Raw genomic sequence first — 17,360 nt, forward strand, 5'->3', positions numbered from 1 at the left:
GACTCGGTTCTGCTGAAGGCAAAGTAGAGTCAACCAAACAGGGATACCCTTGTAAACGATGCTTCAGTTTTAATGGGTTATTCCTGGGTAAAGAATGAGTACATTTAAAAAAACTAAAACAAAACCCAGGCCTCCGGAGGTGAAGGCCAGTGAATTAGCCCACGGTGTCGCCCGCCCCCCTGCCTGTGCCATTGAATGCAGCCTCAAGTGAATTCTTCCCCATCCAGCAATGACACATCATTGAAAATGGAGGGCCTAACACCATCCTAACAGCTGTCGGAAGAAGTGTGTTTGAACGGTAGCCTGTCTCTGTGTGTGTGTGTTTCTATAAAGCAATGTTGTTTGTTTCTGTGTTGGAGAAACATGACTGGAAAAGTGGCAAGGCTCCTTGGGCTCTGGTTTTATTGTATTTAATGATCCAATTAAAATAAATCATAACCCTGTCTGGCTAGCATCAGAAGACCCAGCATGTCCTACTTGGTTTAGTCAGGCAAACACAGCTTATGTATCCTCGACCAGGCCTTGGTGTAAAAATGCTTTATACGAGGAGGGCAAATAGGTTGATCAAATTAGGCTTGTGCCTTAATCAGTGATAGTGTTTTAAAGTTATGAATATATACAAAAAAATGTAACTGCATTCTGACGTGCCCCATATAGTATGTGATATGCCAACGTATTTTTGTTCAGATTCGTACATTCCATAATGTAAAAGGTCAGATTCCATATGATTTTTTTGGGGACCATATCTCTCATTTGAAAAGAAAAAAAGGATAAATATGTCAAGATAAATAGTCAAGTCTGAAGTGTTCACCAATCAAACTGAAGCAAAGGGCAGCATTCTTGTCTCAGCTACCCCCTTCTCCCTGCCAGCTCTGCCTGGCTCCAGTGCTCCGAATGCCTGTTTCACAGCATCTTATTTACCTTTTAGTGGAAAAACAGGATCTCAAGCCCCAGCGTTTCAGCTGAGTCTGTTTTTTGGCAGTAGCTGTCTCTAAAGTCCACACAGCAAGCTAATGTACATTCAGACATGACTGAAAGGGCCTGGAATGCCATAGCTTGCTTTGGACTAATTTAGAATGACATTTTTTATTTTATTTACGGCCCTGTTTTTCAAAACGTTTAGTCTTGGTTTCTGTTTAATAAATATTGCTCCCTTCTTCGGGAGGTCAAGGCAGACTCTCTTGTGCAGCACAGGCCTCCCCGTCAGTTGCCCCTGTCAGAACTAGCAAAGACTGGCTGACAATTCAAAGCTTCAAGATTAACGGTAGCCTTTACCAGATGAGGAAACCAAAATGGCAAGAAGAGAACCATGGATTTAACCATGACCATACTCTGGTGACTTTGAAGGTTTAAAGCACCCGTGTGGCCTCACCAGAGCTCTCAAAAAACCAAGTCTAATTTCATACATCTGGTACACCAGAGTGTAACCATTAACCTGTCCCCCTACAACACATATCAGAAAGACATGGGAAAGAAATACCACAAAGAACAAATGTGCCTACATCCACTAGGGACAGATCATTATTTGAATCCTTGTGAAAGCATGCTTAAAGATCACTTTTCTTTAGAAAAGAAAAGTTTACGATCCTCATTATAGCTGTGCAAGGCTGCTTTTAGAGATTGTTCAGTGTTAAAAGTAATACATGGGGGCAAGGCACCGCTCTTGGGGAAATGTCTCTGCTATGAATAGGTTCAAATGTGGACGTCCATCAATATATGGGGTTTGCTAAACAATGCTACTTACAGGCTGTGTCACTTTTTATATATCTAGCGTATTTGAAATGTAAGAAGATAATCACAGAGGACATGAAGTATATATGCCAGTCTACAGTGTGGTGGAGGACTGGTCCGGGATCCTATCCAACCCATCACGCTGCGTCAGTGGGATCGGGATGTCTTCCTGTCAGTGCGTGTTGGAATCTGTCGAGAGCAGCTGTCCTTTCCCATTCAGTTTCTGTTGCTCTGTCATTAAAACTTCCCAGACTTCACAGCCTCAATCTGAAGCATCCAGTATTTATGCCCTTTCAGCAGTGAATGCTTTTGTGATAGATGTGCATTGTAAATACAATCCTTTTACAGTATACCTCTGGTACTGGGCTCCTGTGCTTAGAATTGGATCACACTGCGAGAAGATCAAAATAACTTCATATTTATAGCAGGCTGCTGACTAATAAACACAGCCCACTAATATTCAAAATGTGCAGAATCCCACAACTGTGTTGAATTGAATACTAAAATATAATTCCTAAATGCTAGTTTGCTACATTCTTCTATAGTTTAACAAAAAGCAAACCTGCGCTTTGATTAGTCCTGCTTGTTTACATTCTCCCAGACGTTAAGGCTGTAGTGCTACAAAAGCTTGAGGTTTGAATGATGTGTGGTGTGAGTGCAGGTTTGTGCCCTGGCTGTGTGAAATCGACGGACTTCGCTGAGGGTTCCAAAGGGCGCTCTGGCACTCCCGCTGGTTGGGAGGCAAAACCTCATCGCACTACAGCGGACCCTACTGGCCAGGCCAGGTGAGTTCCAGTAGACACCCGCAGGGCTGGCCTTTGCCCTCCAGAGGCTGGTAGCTCACTGCTCTTCCTGGGTTTAAAGAGGTAATCAGTTAATGCTGATCTGTCCAGGCTTACAAAGCTGGAAAGAGATAATGAAAATAGTGGACACATTGATTTGATCACAGCTGGTGCACCGACTCCTCTGTCTGATAGAAGCCTGCTAGAGCTCGCTGACGGTATTGATTCATTTTCTAATTTAGCATTCTAATGTAGTACTTTGATAGGGTCAATGGGTATGAAATTAATAGTGGCACATTGTTTTAACCACTCTAGGTTAGGTGTTAAAGTCCTATCGTTAGCTTAGGCATAAATTCAACCCCCTCCACATTTTCCCCTCCAAAGGTCTGTTAAAAAGCTGGGGGGGGGGACCATTTTCCAGCGCTGTCTAGTTGTATAATAGAACCAGAGCAGCTTTGAGACACCCCCTATTTTTCTTAGTCTACCAACCTCCAGAGGGAGGCTTTCCGGCTAAAAATACAAGCACAAATATTTAACCAGCTGCCTAAATGTAATAATCTTCAGGGAGAAAAACAAAGTTCCATAGGCCTTGGTGAGTTCCGTGCTTTGAATAGAGGGCCACTGGCAGCTCTGGAAGCTGCTCTGCATGTAAACTTGGTCTCTAAATGCCTCTCTGTAGTTTTCAAATCCTCGGTGTCACTGCAGGAATAGCACAGTAGCCTCATTCACGGCAGCACCTCTGAATCGCGAATGACCTGACTTTGTGACCTTGCTGCTGTTGGTGCCACTTCCTTGTGAATTCGTCAAAAGCGAACAGAAAACAGAAAGGCCTCTGGAGGCCTGTATTTGAGTCCGCCTCAGGTGAAATGCGCCTGGTTGTTTAGTTTTAGCCCCAGTGGACATCCGTACACGTCATGTAATCACAACAACTCGACACAATTAGCAGTCACTGTGTGAGAGAGTCATCATGGTGCCTGCTCAGACAAAGATTTACAGCATTGTAGTAAGAAAAAATGATCTTTTATAATATTCAAAAGGCACACTTTATGTTTCAGTGGTATGCAAGTGTTTAAACATTCAGGGATGTATTCCTAAAGCATGTTTATTTGTTAGTGTCATATGTGTCAGTGCATCTACAACCTGCAGTATTGGTTTGTACCGCATTCATAAAGCATGCTTATCTCTACATGTGTCTAAGTCTGTTCTAAATTGCAAACGTGGTTAACCAAAGTCTAATTGAATGTGTTAAACAAATGTAAGGCATCTAAGTCTTTATCTTCAGCTCCTTCAGCCACATTTTATGCAGAGCAAAAACACATCTTATTTGTTTACTTGTATCAAGAATTGAAAAATGTGTTAATTTTTATTTTATTTTTATTTATTTTTTTGCTACTTTAATCCCATAAGGTACACAAGGAATTGAGCGCTTGTTCAAACGGTTTAGTCTTTAAACTCTATTTGAGAGCAACTCAAGTACCACAAGGAAACAATTTGGATGACCAGATCCAACCTGTCGTTGCAAAAATAAGAAAGTTGGCATCATTTTATTTGTGGGGCACACATGTCCCTTGTGCCTTAAAGGGTTAATAGAATATTAAGTACAAAAATTACTTAAACAACAAATTGCTAAATCTCCAAAAATGAATAAAGTCTTTATGAATACAGCCCTTAAACAGCCTATGGCTGATATACAGACGTGCTCAAATTTGTTGGTACCCCTCCACAAAAAACGAAGAATGCACAATTTTCTCTGAAATAATTTGAAACTGACAAAAGTAATTGGCATCCACCATTGTTTATTCCATATTTTTGCTTTTGATTTTTTATTCAACATAATATTGTAAATAATAAAACAAATGAAAATGGCATGGACAAAAATGATGGGACCGCTAACCTAATATTTTGTTGCACAACCTTTAGAGGCAATCACTGCAATCAAACGTTTTCTGTAGCTCTCAGTGAGACTTCTGCACCTGTTAACAGGTAGTTTGGTCAAACTGCTCCAGCTGTCTCAGGTTTGATGGGTGCCTTCTCCAGACTGCAAGTTTCAGCTCTTTCCATAGATGTTCGTTAGGATTCAGATCAGGACTCATAGAAGGCCACTTCAGAATAGTCCAATGTTTTGTTCTTATCCATTCTTGGGTGCTTTTAGCTGTGTGTTTTGGGTCATTATCCTGTTGGAGGACCCATGACCTGCGACTGAGACAGAGCTTTCTGACACTGGGCAGTACGTTTCGCTCCAGAATGCCTTGATAGTCTTGAGATTTCATTGTGCCCTGCACAGATTCAAGGCACCCTGTACCAGGCGCAGCAAAGCAGCCCCAAAACATAACCGAGCCTCCTCCATGTTTCACTGTAGGTATGGTGTTCTTTTCTTTGAAAGCTTCATTTTTTCATCTTTGAACATAGAGCTGATGTGACTTGCCAAAAAGCTCCAATTTTGACTCATCTGTCCAAAGGACATTCTCCCAGAAGGATTGTGGCTTGTCAATATGCATTTTAGCAAATTCCAGTCTGGCTTTTTTATGTTTTTCTTTCAAAAGTGGAGTCCTCCTGGGTCTTCTTCCATGGAGCCCACTTTCGCTCAAAAAGCGACGGATGGTGCGATCACAAACCGACGTACCTTCACCTTGGAGTTCAGCTTGTATCTCTTTGGCAGTTATCCTTGGTTCTTTTTCTACCATTCGCACTATCCTTCTGTTCAATCTGGGGTCGATTTTCCTCTTGCAGCCGCACCCAGGGAGGTTGGCTACAGTTCCATGGACCTTAAACTTCTTAATAATATTTGCAACTGTTGTCACAGGAACATCAAGCTGCTTGGAGATGGTCTTGTAGCCTTTACCTTTACCATGCTTGTCTATTATTTTCTTTCTGATCTCCTCAGACAACTCTCTCCTTTGCTTTCTCTGGTCCATGTTCAGTGTGGTGCACACAATGATACCAAACAGCACAGTAACTACTTTTCTCCATTTAAATAGGCTGAATGACTGATTACAAGATTGGAGACATGTGTGATACTAATTAAAGAAACTAATTAGTTTGAAATATCACTATAATCCAATTATTTATTATCTTTTCTAAGGGGTACCAACAAATGTGTCCATCCCATTTTAGAATATCTTTGTAGAATAAGCAATAATTCATCTCTTTTCACAGCTTCTTTGCTTTATTCTATGACATACCAAAGGCATGCAAGTATACATGATAAAATAGCTTTCAATTTCATCACTTTTCAGGAGGAATGAAGCATTATTTCAATGAGCTGTAAGGGTACCAACAAATTTGAGCACGTCTGTATGTAGGTATTTTTTATGTATTTTCTACATTATATGTGGTACTACACATGCAATAAACATGTTGTAGTAGTAGTAATAATAAAAAAAGATCTACTGGAGACTTGCTGATGATGGTATTACTGCTACAAACATGTTAGTTTTAACAATTGAAGGTTGAGAAGGGTAGAAGCTTTGGGTGGTGTAAACAAACTGGACAGACAACAAGATCTGATTTAAATGCACCTTAAGGTTAACCTAGGGATCATATGGCATCATCAATAGATTTATACAGCTTTAAAACAGCAGTCCTATGTTGGACTGATCAACCAAAGTAAGGCACCCCTTTTAAATCGCTTTTGTCTGATGGGTAACGTCACCAGTAGTTGAGTGCTGTCCTTTTGACAGGTTTATTTAGCCTGTCGGGTGTTCATAACTGCAGGATTCTGCACCTGCAACACGTTCAATACTTAGCAGAGCTGTCCTTAGGAGGTTCAAAGAGAACAGCAAGATGCTCACGCCTGCGTTGTTTACCCTGGAGGCAAACGCTTATTGTACTGACCATAATTTCATAGATGAAGGAAACGGGCGCTATATGTTCTCAGTATGATGTCCTGTTAAGACCTGTGAGCCGTGACTTGGTTGAGCAGCTGAGTTTGCTTCATATTTACATTACGGTCTCGATTCGGTGCTGCTGATGATCTGTGGCTCGGATGTTTAATGTAACTTTTAAGAATACATGACACCCCCTGTTGTGCCAGTAGAGAAATCACAACTATTACTCTTTAAAATATTGAGCTACATATTTTGCACAACTTTTGAAAATAACTGTATCCAGTGCCATTGTCCCTCACCTTTCCGTAAGCACTAAATTCATCACTGTACGTGGAACATGTGTTTATTTTGTCTTCCTTTCTTTGCAGGTACTGTCCTGGGATGATGTGTTAAGCAAAGACAATGCCAGCAGTGCAGGGGTGAATGCCTCTCTAACACAACATAGGAGACAAATGGTGAGAACCTCCTTATATCCACTGTACAAAAAAATTCCTACTGTATATTTGAGAGAGGTTTAACTGAGCCTGTAGCTAACTAAATATTCATAAATTATACCTGTCGTACATTTCTATTCATTGTATGTCTCAAATGTGGAGTTTAAAAAAACACGATAGCACAAGAATGGGTTTTATTTTTACAGAATGACATCTTATACTACACTGGATAAAAGGAAGTTTACTGTTTGTTTGCCTTCACCTATCCAGGAAATCGGTTACACTTTTGCATCTGTTGCACTTCCTAGGTCATTTCACCACAGCAGTGTCTTCAGGGTCAAGCATCTTACTGGCTGCAAAGCATGTCACTCATTTGGGGGAGCAGCTGGTTGGTTAATAACATGAAAAGGCCCTGAAGCACTGCGGATAAATCCACTCTCCAGGTGAAAGAATATCAAAGCAGGGCCAGCAAACAGAGATTTTTTTAACCAGGTGTAGTCCTGCTTTAAAATGAAAGTACTTATTTAGATTTATTTCCAAACTATACATTTGAGATCTATATAGTGAATGGTGACAATTCAAGGAATTATTTTGGTCTTATTGTCTCTGGTGATGCAATTAAGACCTTGGCTTAACAATATTTCCAGAGCCCTTCAACGGCGTAGTTAACATAAGTGGTATGTTTCCAGGGACTGTATTGGTGTATCACATCTGTCGTGTCGATGTAATACTCATATAGACTTCAAAGGAAGCTTTATTCAAATTGATTCCTGATCATACATTTTAATGCTTTTGAAGCCATTCCACACAATCGCAGATAAAAGTGAACTCCTTTTTCTCATTCAAATCTCTGTTGACAAAACGTAGCTCGGCTACATCCAAATAGTTATATTACAACCCATTTAAATAAGGTACTTTCACTGTACTCCTTGTATGCAGTTTTCAAACATTAAAACACATCAAGTAACAAGATCCTCAACTTAGTTACATTTCCCCTGCAGGAAACGCATTGCAACAGCTCATAAAACCTCTCTTGGAAAAGACCATTCTAATCCTGGTACAAATATGCTTTTAACTGAAGCCTTGCTGCTTTATTCTTTTTATTGAGGCATCACCAGGTCGCCCGGAAATTGAGATCTAAAAAATGATCAGAGAGCTTTTTAATTGTCTACGGAGCTTAGCGGAGAGAGGGTGCTGTTTTATTTGGCTGTGCTTGATAAGTGTCGTATATATTTCTTTCAAATTCCTTATCGCATTGACTACTTTGCTGCAGTTACTTTTGGCTTACTAATTTGCTAAATTGCAAATTTTAATCTTCTACAGGGATCCTTGTCTGTCTGTCACACTCTATATGGTGAACATGCCTTGAATCTTCATGACTTTCATCATAGTCTTTTAGACCACTCCTTTTAGAGATTTAGCTTTATAACTGTTTTTATCATGTGCTTAGAAGGCATCCGCCTATTTAACACTGCACTACTATTGCATAACAGTTTTATCACATACAATGCAATCGCCAGGTATTTTTGTATGTGGGGGGGGGGGAGCTTTTGCATGTACCTATATATTTTTTTTTACCGAATTCAAAGCTGTAGGTCTGTCTGGCAATGTGATGCATTGCATATTATATTGTGGGCCTTTGAGGATAGATTGTAGACATAGTAGGTGCGAGCACCAAAAGAAAAATTTATAAATAAGACTTCCATTGAATAGCAGTTTGCTCCATTCTTCGTTTTACTGTGTTTAATATGACACGCTTGAGCTTGTTATCTGTCCACCGTGGCTAATCCAGCTTGTAGTAAAACCTGGAGTGGCTGAAACTGCTATGCAATAGGAGTCTTTTTTTTCCATTCCTGTAAAGGGATGTAAATAATCTGGGCAGCAAGGTGTGGTTGCTGAGGGTGTGGACGTGGGGAGAGGGTTAATATTGGCACAGGAATAAAGGTAAGCAAATTCTTTTTTAATCAGCGCTTTTGCAAGACCTGGAAGAGAAAGTATAAATCAATTCCCTTTGTTCTTTTACCCCCCAAACACACTCAACACATTAAGTGAAGTCTCTATAGAGAATAATTTCCGGGAAGCCCCGTCGGTGTTTTAGCTTTTAAGATGATTTCAGTTTAAAAAGGTTACATCTGTTGAAAGATTAAATGGTTTTGTTGGCAGATTTGTACCTGAGCTAGCAAATAAAAATTCCTTTCCTCTCCCAGGGAATTGTGGCTGTGCGTGGCGCCTGTGCACTTACAGGTGCAGTAATACAAGTACAGTAAGTGATGTTTGAAAACAGTTTCCCATTGCCTTGAAGCAATTGTCAATTTGCACTTCCATAGCTACATGGGTCTCAAATGTGCAGTTTTGAAAGAAACACATGTTATAGCACACATGCATTTTTAGTTTTAAAACATGTTCTCTAATACTACTTTAGATTAAAGGAAGCGTTCTTTGCCTTATTCTCGGTTATTTGATCTCGGCAGTGTCTTTTAGGGAATTTTACTGGTTGAATGCATCATCAATAGGGGAGGCAGCTGATTGGTTATTGACAGGAAAGAAGCCAATGGCGGCGAAATGACCCGGGAGGTGCAAGGTCTGGTGTAGTACCAGATATCATGTCTGTCAAAGCTGCACATTTGAGACTTGTATAATGAATGGATGTGCATGGTGGAAACATTTTATGGAACTGTTTTGTTAGCTACACTTATTTAAATAGACTTGGTTTTGTTTTAACTGCCTCCCTGTGATTTAGCTCAAGTTTAGCTGCATATTGATCCTGTGAGCAGTGAAAATTGCAATTAAGCAAATAAAATGTACAGGTTAATGTTAAAGCCTCGTAACACAGCATAGAGTAATCTGTGAGCAAACCAGTTCCTTTAGGTAAGACTACCTAGTATCAAAAACAACAGATTATTTCACTCACTTTCACCTAGTAATCAAGGGGACTGAACCTGTATGGTACCATTGTCAATGTTTGGCAAAGTAAAGAAAGGCCTTTTAAAGTTCTCAATTCTCATTAAACATTCATCGACTACAACAATTGAGCAGTATTTTACACATTTAATAATTATGTCCAATAGCTGCTGAAATGCACTGATCATGTCTTATGAAAGAAATCAAGAATGTTTAGTTTGCATAGCTTGAACTTTGCATATTAGGGAAAAATCTGCTCTGAAATGTCAGTAAAAGTTGCCTGCGGTTCTTTGGCCTTGACACCCCTAAAATAATGAACTATTTTCTGTATTGCAGAATGTTCACCATGCCACCCGGGGCAGTCCTTATTTATACCTTCCTCTGTCTGCTGGGGAGCAGCTTCCTGAGCGCCTATGAAACCTTCACCCGAAGCGGCACCAAATTCGAGCACCTGGCCCTTCACCCAGACCCCCAGACGGGCACGGTCTACATCGGAGCCACCAACTACCTCTTCCAGCTGAGCTCCGACCTGCAACTGAGGACTGAGGAGAGCACGGGGCCAGTTGAGGACAGCAAAGACTGCCTGCCGCCCATCGCCTTCACCCACTGCCCCCAGGCCCGCCTGGCCAACAACCACAACAAGCTGCTGCTGGTCAACCCCTATAAAGGGGAGCTCATCACCTGCGGCAGCGTTCACCAAGGCATCTGTGAGAAACGCAGCCTGGATTCCATCAAGAATATCCTCTTCAAGACTGACCGGCCGGTGGACACCCAATATGTGGCGGCCAATGACCCAAACGTGACCACTGTGGGGCTGGTTGCCCTCTCCAAAGAGCAGCAGCCTGTCCTGTTTGTGGGCCGCGGCTACACCAGCAGCCACCCTCCCATCTCCACCCGCAACCTGGTGTCTCCGCTCATCTTCTCGTACGAGGAGACTGCCAAGCTTGCCGTGGCGGGCCGTCTTTCGGAATATGACCACCATTTTGTCAAGTCCTTCTCCCACCACTCCTCAGTCTACTTCCTTTTTTACCGGCGGGATTTGAAATCCCAGTCCCGGGAGTACAAAACTTACATCTCCAGGATCTGCTTGTACGACACCTCCTATTACTCTTACGTGGAGGTGCCGCTGGTGTGTCGGACTGCTGGGAAGAACTATAACCTACTGCAGGCCGTCCACGTGGGGCACCCGGCCGAGGGGCTGGGGGCTGGGCGGCTCAGGACTCAAGGGGACGTGCTGGTGGGTGTGTTTTCTATGGGACTGGCCTCCTCGGGGAAGCCCGGAGAGGACTCTGCAATGTGCATGTACACGCTGGAGGAGATCGACCGGCGCATCAACGCCACGCGGGACCTGTGCTACACGAGGGACGGACGGGCCGAGGGTGGAGAGGCAGCCTACATAGAGTATGACGTCAAGTCCCTCTGTGCTAACCTCCCCTCGGTAAGACGTCGTCCATTATTGTCCGTGATTTGATTTCCACAAGCTGGTAGCATTTTCCTTTTTAAATCCCTCACCAATCGATATATAAGGGAGGTATAGTTTAGCATTCATCCTGGGCTACCTAATGTTATTATTATTTATTTCTTAGCAGACGCCCTTATCCAGGGCGACTTACAATCGAGTTAGAGCAACTTGGTACGATATCATAGTTATCTTAACAGATGTGGTCGTCTTAATCACTTGGTATCATTTTTCAATTTGTCAGCACATCATTGTGACTTACAAATAACTCAAGATGCTTAAAGCACCCATGTGGCCTCTATAGAGTTCAGTACAGCTGGTACACCAGAGTGTAACCATTAACCTTTCCCCCTGCAACACCACTGGTATTTCTTACTGCTGTTTTTCTTACATCCAGCTCTACTTGAATAAGACATGTTTTGAGAGCTCTTTTAAGGCCACAGGGTGCTTTAATAAATCACCAGGATGTGATGACTGAAGCAGAACCTGATATACAAGACACAGTGAATCTGAACAAGAATACATTAGTTAAGAGAATCGTTATTTCATACCGATATCACGTTACTCTCCACGGTTAGCATTAATCAAGGTCTGTGCAATCAGACGTTACTTTTACATATATCTAGACAACCAAGTGTGCCGAAACTTGGTCACTTTTAGCATAAGTTAATATTGCAGTATACTATAAGATTTCTGTAGCATATCAGAATAAATGCATCTTGCATATACATGCATATTATCGGTGAATTAAAATTCAACATAAGCGACATGTGTAAGGGATCTTTTCCCACTGGGGGTTGGAGGAGTACAGCTGTTTCAGGAAATGACATGGGGGTTGGGTTCTTAATAAACAGGTAGGAAATGGTTTATAAAACATTGACCTGCTCTTGATTTATAAAGCCAAGACACACAGACAAAAGAAACCAAAATAATCAAACTGTTCCAATTGCTTCAATACAGACACTACAGTTCCAATAGTGTGCGTGATCTGTATGATGCAGATGGAATGTGTAGTCTTTGCAAGAAATCAGTAAAGTATTCTGACAATTTATACTAAGTAACTCAAAGTGAACACCTCTACAATGCTTCTGTGAATACACTGATTACTCTTTCTTCAGGGTGCTCCTGAAGTGTTATCACTATCTTAGGCTACTCCTGGAATATCTTCTGTCCTAAAATTGTTTCCTTAACAGTGCAAGTCAAACCTTAAATGTCACATGAATGCCCTTTTTATATCATATGCTAGAAAGTGGAGGAGGGTGGGTTCGATTAGTGGGATCTTCAAAGAATATTTCGAGCTGCAGTCTGACCAATCTGAAAAAAAAAAAGCTGTATACAATTCAAACTGTGCCTGTAACTGTAACAGTAATAAGTTACATTTGTTTTTCCAAAGTACTAAACTTAACTAGTTACAATTTTGTTCAAGTAACTGTAATGGACTACTTTTAAAAAGTAGCTTCCCCAACACTGCATGCCGCAAGAATGCTACACTTCCAGTTTTCCGAATATGTATCTAAGCACAAGTTATTAATGCTCTCAGAATCATGCCGTGTGGAAGCACCAGGATGTTGTCATCTACTCTACTGATGAAGGAAATGAGTTGTTAACTTTTTGTTTTGCTTGCCTTGGCTACAGCAGATAACATTCACAACCTCTCCATGCTGCAGTTAATAGTTTTGCCTGGTTAACAGAGTGGCTGTAAGACTTCAAGATGTGATGTCTGTAGCCAAAACTACCATTACGGATTGAAACTAAACTGAGAAGCCAAGTGGTCCTGGGTTCTGGTGAAGTTGTACGGTGCACCGATAGTAAACCCTATCATGGGCTTTGTTTTTGGTATTGGAACGAGTGTGATTGTGGGGGGGAAGTGTGGCTTTAATACATTCTTTGGAAGTTTCAGTGGATATTATATACTGTAAACCATTATATCCAACTGTTTGATGATGGAAATTAGCACCCCTAGGATTCTGGCCAAGCTAAGTTAAACAAACGGCTGTAATCTCCTGTTAACAGACCTCACTGTTTGTGTACATACCACTAATAGCCAGCAGAATGTTCCTCTCCAAATTTAAGTTATTTCTAAAAACAGATTGCTCTTATTTTTCTTTCCTTTTTTAATACTTGCTTTCCATGAAGGCCAAGTTGGTCTTCACAGTTCAAATAACAGGCTTGTTTTTCTCTTTTTCCTCAGAACACCCTCGATGCCTACCCCTGTGGTTCTGACCACACCCCCAGCCCAATGGCCAGTCGAGTTCCGGTTGAGGCTGCCCCGTTATTGGACAGCCCGAACACCCGTCTCACCGCCGTGGCTGTCAGTGTGATGGAGGGACATACCATTGTGTTCCTGGGGGACAGCAAGGGAAACTTGCATAAGGTAACTGCTAAATAAGTGCAGGAGTACTTGTGTGTTTGTCACTGGGCTTCTGTACCTCTGTGCATAATACTTCTCCACGTTCCTATATTGTGTGTGTGTGTGTGTGTAACAACTGTATAAGGGTTGAACACTTTCCATAACTCATGATAAGGGCTTGAAGTTTTCAGGTTTTATTTTTGATCTCATGACATCCCTTTTAACCTTATTTTGAGCCGATTCTGTTTCCTAATTAAACAGAAAAAGCTGTTAATTACAAAATAATCACTTGTTTTACCTTCATACATTGGCGACTCATGGCTAGAAAAACTGGGGGGGCACAGCCCCCCCCCCCCCCCAAAAAAAAAAAAAACGTGCTCAAACCCGATGCCCGATTTTAACCATTTTTATGTAAACATTAAGCTAGCTTTCTAACATTACCAGATATTTCATCACAAACAGTTCTACGCCAGATTGTCACAATCAAGAAAGCTGCAAACAACACTTTATAGGCAAGAGTCTCTTATTGACAGACAGCTACACCTGCACTAACCTGAGCGTTTGAAATGGAAGTATCGTCACAGTCTTGTGCTGTTAGTAACATTCGGAACTACAGAAGAGTCAGGTTCGGTTTCTGTTGATGTCTCTGGCGTTGGAGGTTTAGCTTTTTTGTTGTAGAAAAACTCCAAACGTAGCTGTCTTTTTGCCATTTTAACAGGGCTCAAATTCACTCCGTTTTAGCACATATTTTCGCTGACTGAAAAAGTGAAAGTCTCACACGAGAACAAATATAACGGTGAAGGGTCTTAGACACTCTTTGTTATGTTATTATGTTTTGAAAGTTTGAAATAAACTGCGCATTTTTAAATAATAAACCCTGGCAACAGTGGCGTAGCCAGGATTTTTTTTCGGGAGAGGGTGGCAATGGTAACTTTTTTAAGGTGAATAGTCACAGTGGTGAAATTGGCAACCTGATTTCTTATTAGTGCATTGACGTTTTATTTTCGAAAAATAAAGAACTTTTTTTTTTTTAACAGAAGATCCAATAACCAAATACACTGTTGTGCAAAATAGTTAAAAATAGAGATTCAGTTCAGAACACTTCCGTTTAAAAACAAAAAAGGAAATACGAAGCAAAGGACTTGAACTTTTAACATGCGCATCAGATTTCAATTTCACATTATGATAATAAATAACTATATATAATTTCATTCGTACTTATGGTTGTTCATTTCACATTTGGTGTTCAAAGCAAAGCAAACCATTTTATTTAATTTCACAAATCCTGACTAATGTAATTACTCTTTGACTGACGCAGGACTGCCGATGGTACCTAATCTTCTGGAGGTTCAGGGGAGGAGGGACTTGTGCACACAGTTGCATTAACTACATTGTATAACTACAGCGCCTTTAAAAACAAAAAAAATGTACAAACAGCTGATCCAACAAAAAACTTGGGTTGATTGACAGCAAATCCAACCACTCATTTTTTTTGGTATCACACTGCACTGACATTCGCTAGTTGAGCTGACGGACACGCTGTAGCCTAAACAAATAATCAGAATGAAAACAAGTAGGTAACCGAACTCGGGAATTGAAACAGTTTTGCCGGTTTTCTCTCAGCAGCGTCCAGAACTGTTTTCATTCTGATTTATGTCTTTAGTTATTCAATTAATAACAGGTTGTACATTTACCACTCCATCTCCAAGACCTGGTTGGACTTGTTTACCGTCCCTTGATGAAGCTGGCTGCACAATCCGTGAAAAATGATAATCTTATTAGTAGGCTGGCTGCTGGAGAGGTCAGCTGGCAATAAGATATGTCATGAGGCGAGTGCATTCTATGTAAATACATAGGCTTCTCATTACATAGTAGATGTCCTCTACCACATCTATGTGTGTAGTAGCTAGGCTACATAGCATATACAGTAATCATAGCCTATATGTTTCATGCATCTGTGTTTGGGGTTGAGCAAGTACAGCTTGCTTATGTATTCTCATTGGTTGATAGCAACGCGGTAAATAAAAAGTTCTTTCCGTGAGCGAAAAGAAAAATCAGCGCCGCCCATGCCACGTCCGCCCCGCTATAATGGGAAGCGAAAAATATAACAATATTGCAATTTCTTACACATGTTTCAGAGTGAACGATCCTAACACAGTGGCTAAGCCACTTCCTGGCAGAAATCTGGGGGGGCACGTGACCAGGCGTGCCCCCCCTATGCGTCGCCACTGCCTTCATATATTGACTGAGCCCGATTCTGTTTCACTTAATTTTTTTTCAAACAGACGTGGCAAATTGCGTTAATTGCTCAACGCTGATCCTAATTGCATTTCATTCTTGCAGTTGCCGAGTTTATCGTTGTGCTTTTTGTTATTTTCACTCGTTTAACAGAGCTGTCCTGACAGATTTTCTTCTCAGTATAAACTGTCCACTACAGATAGTGTACATTGATAGCAAGTCCATCATTTAAAATCGCCTTGATTTGTAGCAAAGAAAAAATTATCTTAACCCAGTCTTTAATTAGTAGTTTATTAGGATGCAGAGACCGCTCAACAACTACTAATTAACATTTAAAGGGAGGTAGAGATTTGGAAAATCAAAACCGAAAAGTTCAAGCCCTACTCATGATGTAGGGCCACCACAGGCAGGTAGAACGCAACGGATTCAACTTGACAAGTCTGCTTGAATTAGTTTAGTTTCAATTGTTCTGGAGGTACAGTACTGTGCAAAAGTTTTAGGCACGTGTGAAAAAATGCTGTAAAGTAAGAATGCTTTCAAAAATAGTCATGTTAATAGTTTATATTTATCAATTAACAAAATGCAAAGTGAGTGAACAGAAGAAAAATCTACATCAAATCAATATTTGGTGTGACTGCCCTTTGTCTTCAAAACAGCATCAATTCTTCTAGGTACACTTGCACACAGTTTTTGAAGGAACTCGGCAGGTCCAAACATCTTGGAGAACTAACCACAGTTCTTCTGTGGATTTAGGCAGCCTCAGTTGCTTCTGTCTCTTCATGTAATCCCAGACAGACTCGATGATGTTGAGATCAGAGCTCTGTGGGGGCCATACCATCACTTCCAGGACTCCTTGTTCTTCTTTACGCTGAAGATAGTTCTTAATGACTTTCGCTGTATGTTTGGGGTCGTTGTCATGCTGCAGAATAAATTTGGGGCCAATCAGATGCCTCCCTGATGGTATTGCATGATGGATAAGTATCTGCCTGTACTTCTCAGCATTGAGGAGACCATTAATTCTGACCAAATCCCCAACTCCATTTGCAGAAGTGCAGCCCCAAACTTGCAAGGAACCTCCACCATGCTTCACTGTTGCCTGCAGACACTCATTCGTGTACCGCTCTCCAGCCCATCGGCGAACAAACTGCCTTCTGCTACAGCCAAATATTTCAAATTTTGACTCATCAGTCCAGAGCACCTGCTGCCATTTTTCTGCACCCCAGTTCCTGTGTTTTCGTGCATAGTTGAGTCGCTTGGCCTTGTTTCCACGTCGGAGGTATGGCTTTTTGGCCGCAAGTCTTCCATGAAGGCCACTTCTGACCAGACTTCTCCGGACAGTAGATGGGTGTACCAGGGTTCCACTGTTTTCTGCCAGTTCTGAGCTGATGGCACTGCTGGACATCTTCCGATTGCGAAGGGAAGTAAGCATGATGTGTCTTTCATCTGCTGCAGTAAGTTTCCTTGGCCGACCACTGCGTCTACGGTCCTCAACGTTGCCCGTTTCTTTGTGCTTCTTCAAAAGAGCTTGGACAGCACATCTGGAAACCCCTGTCTGCCTTGAAATTTCTGCCTGGGAGAGACCTTGCTGATGCAGTATAACTACCTTGTGTCTTGTTGCTGTGCTCAGTCTTGCCATGT

The 17,360-nt window shown here is 41.4% G+C and overlaps 1 protein-coding gene across 3 annotated transcripts in view; it reads left to right on the forward strand.

Annotated features, from left to right (window-relative positions):
- The window catches only part of LOC117413893 (plexin-B1-like), a 136,010-nt gene that overhangs the window by 82,281 nt on the left and 36,369 nt on the right, over positions 1-17,360 (forward strand). For 2 of the 3 annotated variants that reach the window (XM_058999443.1, XM_058999444.1), the window contains 4 exons: positions 6,709-6,795; positions 8,982-9,037; positions 10,012-11,113; positions 13,326-13,508. In XM_058999443.1, coding sequence (XP_058855426.1) covers positions 6,793-6,795; positions 8,982-9,037; positions 10,012-11,113; positions 13,326-13,508 — 1,344 coding nt within the window. In that variant the 5' untranslated portion in view covers positions 6,709-6,792. The remainder of the gene's footprint in view (positions 1-6,708; positions 6,796-8,981; positions 9,038-10,011; positions 11,114-13,325; positions 13,509-17,360) is intronic. The other variant, XM_058999445.1, reaches the window with a different exon arrangement.

Source organism: Acipenser ruthenus, chromosome 25 (assembly GCF_902713425.1).
Source record: "Acipenser ruthenus chromosome 25, fAciRut3.2 maternal haplotype, whole genome shotgun sequence".
Classification (NCBI taxonomy): Eukaryota; Metazoa; Chordata; class Actinopteri; order Acipenseriformes; family Acipenseridae; genus Acipenser; species Acipenser ruthenus.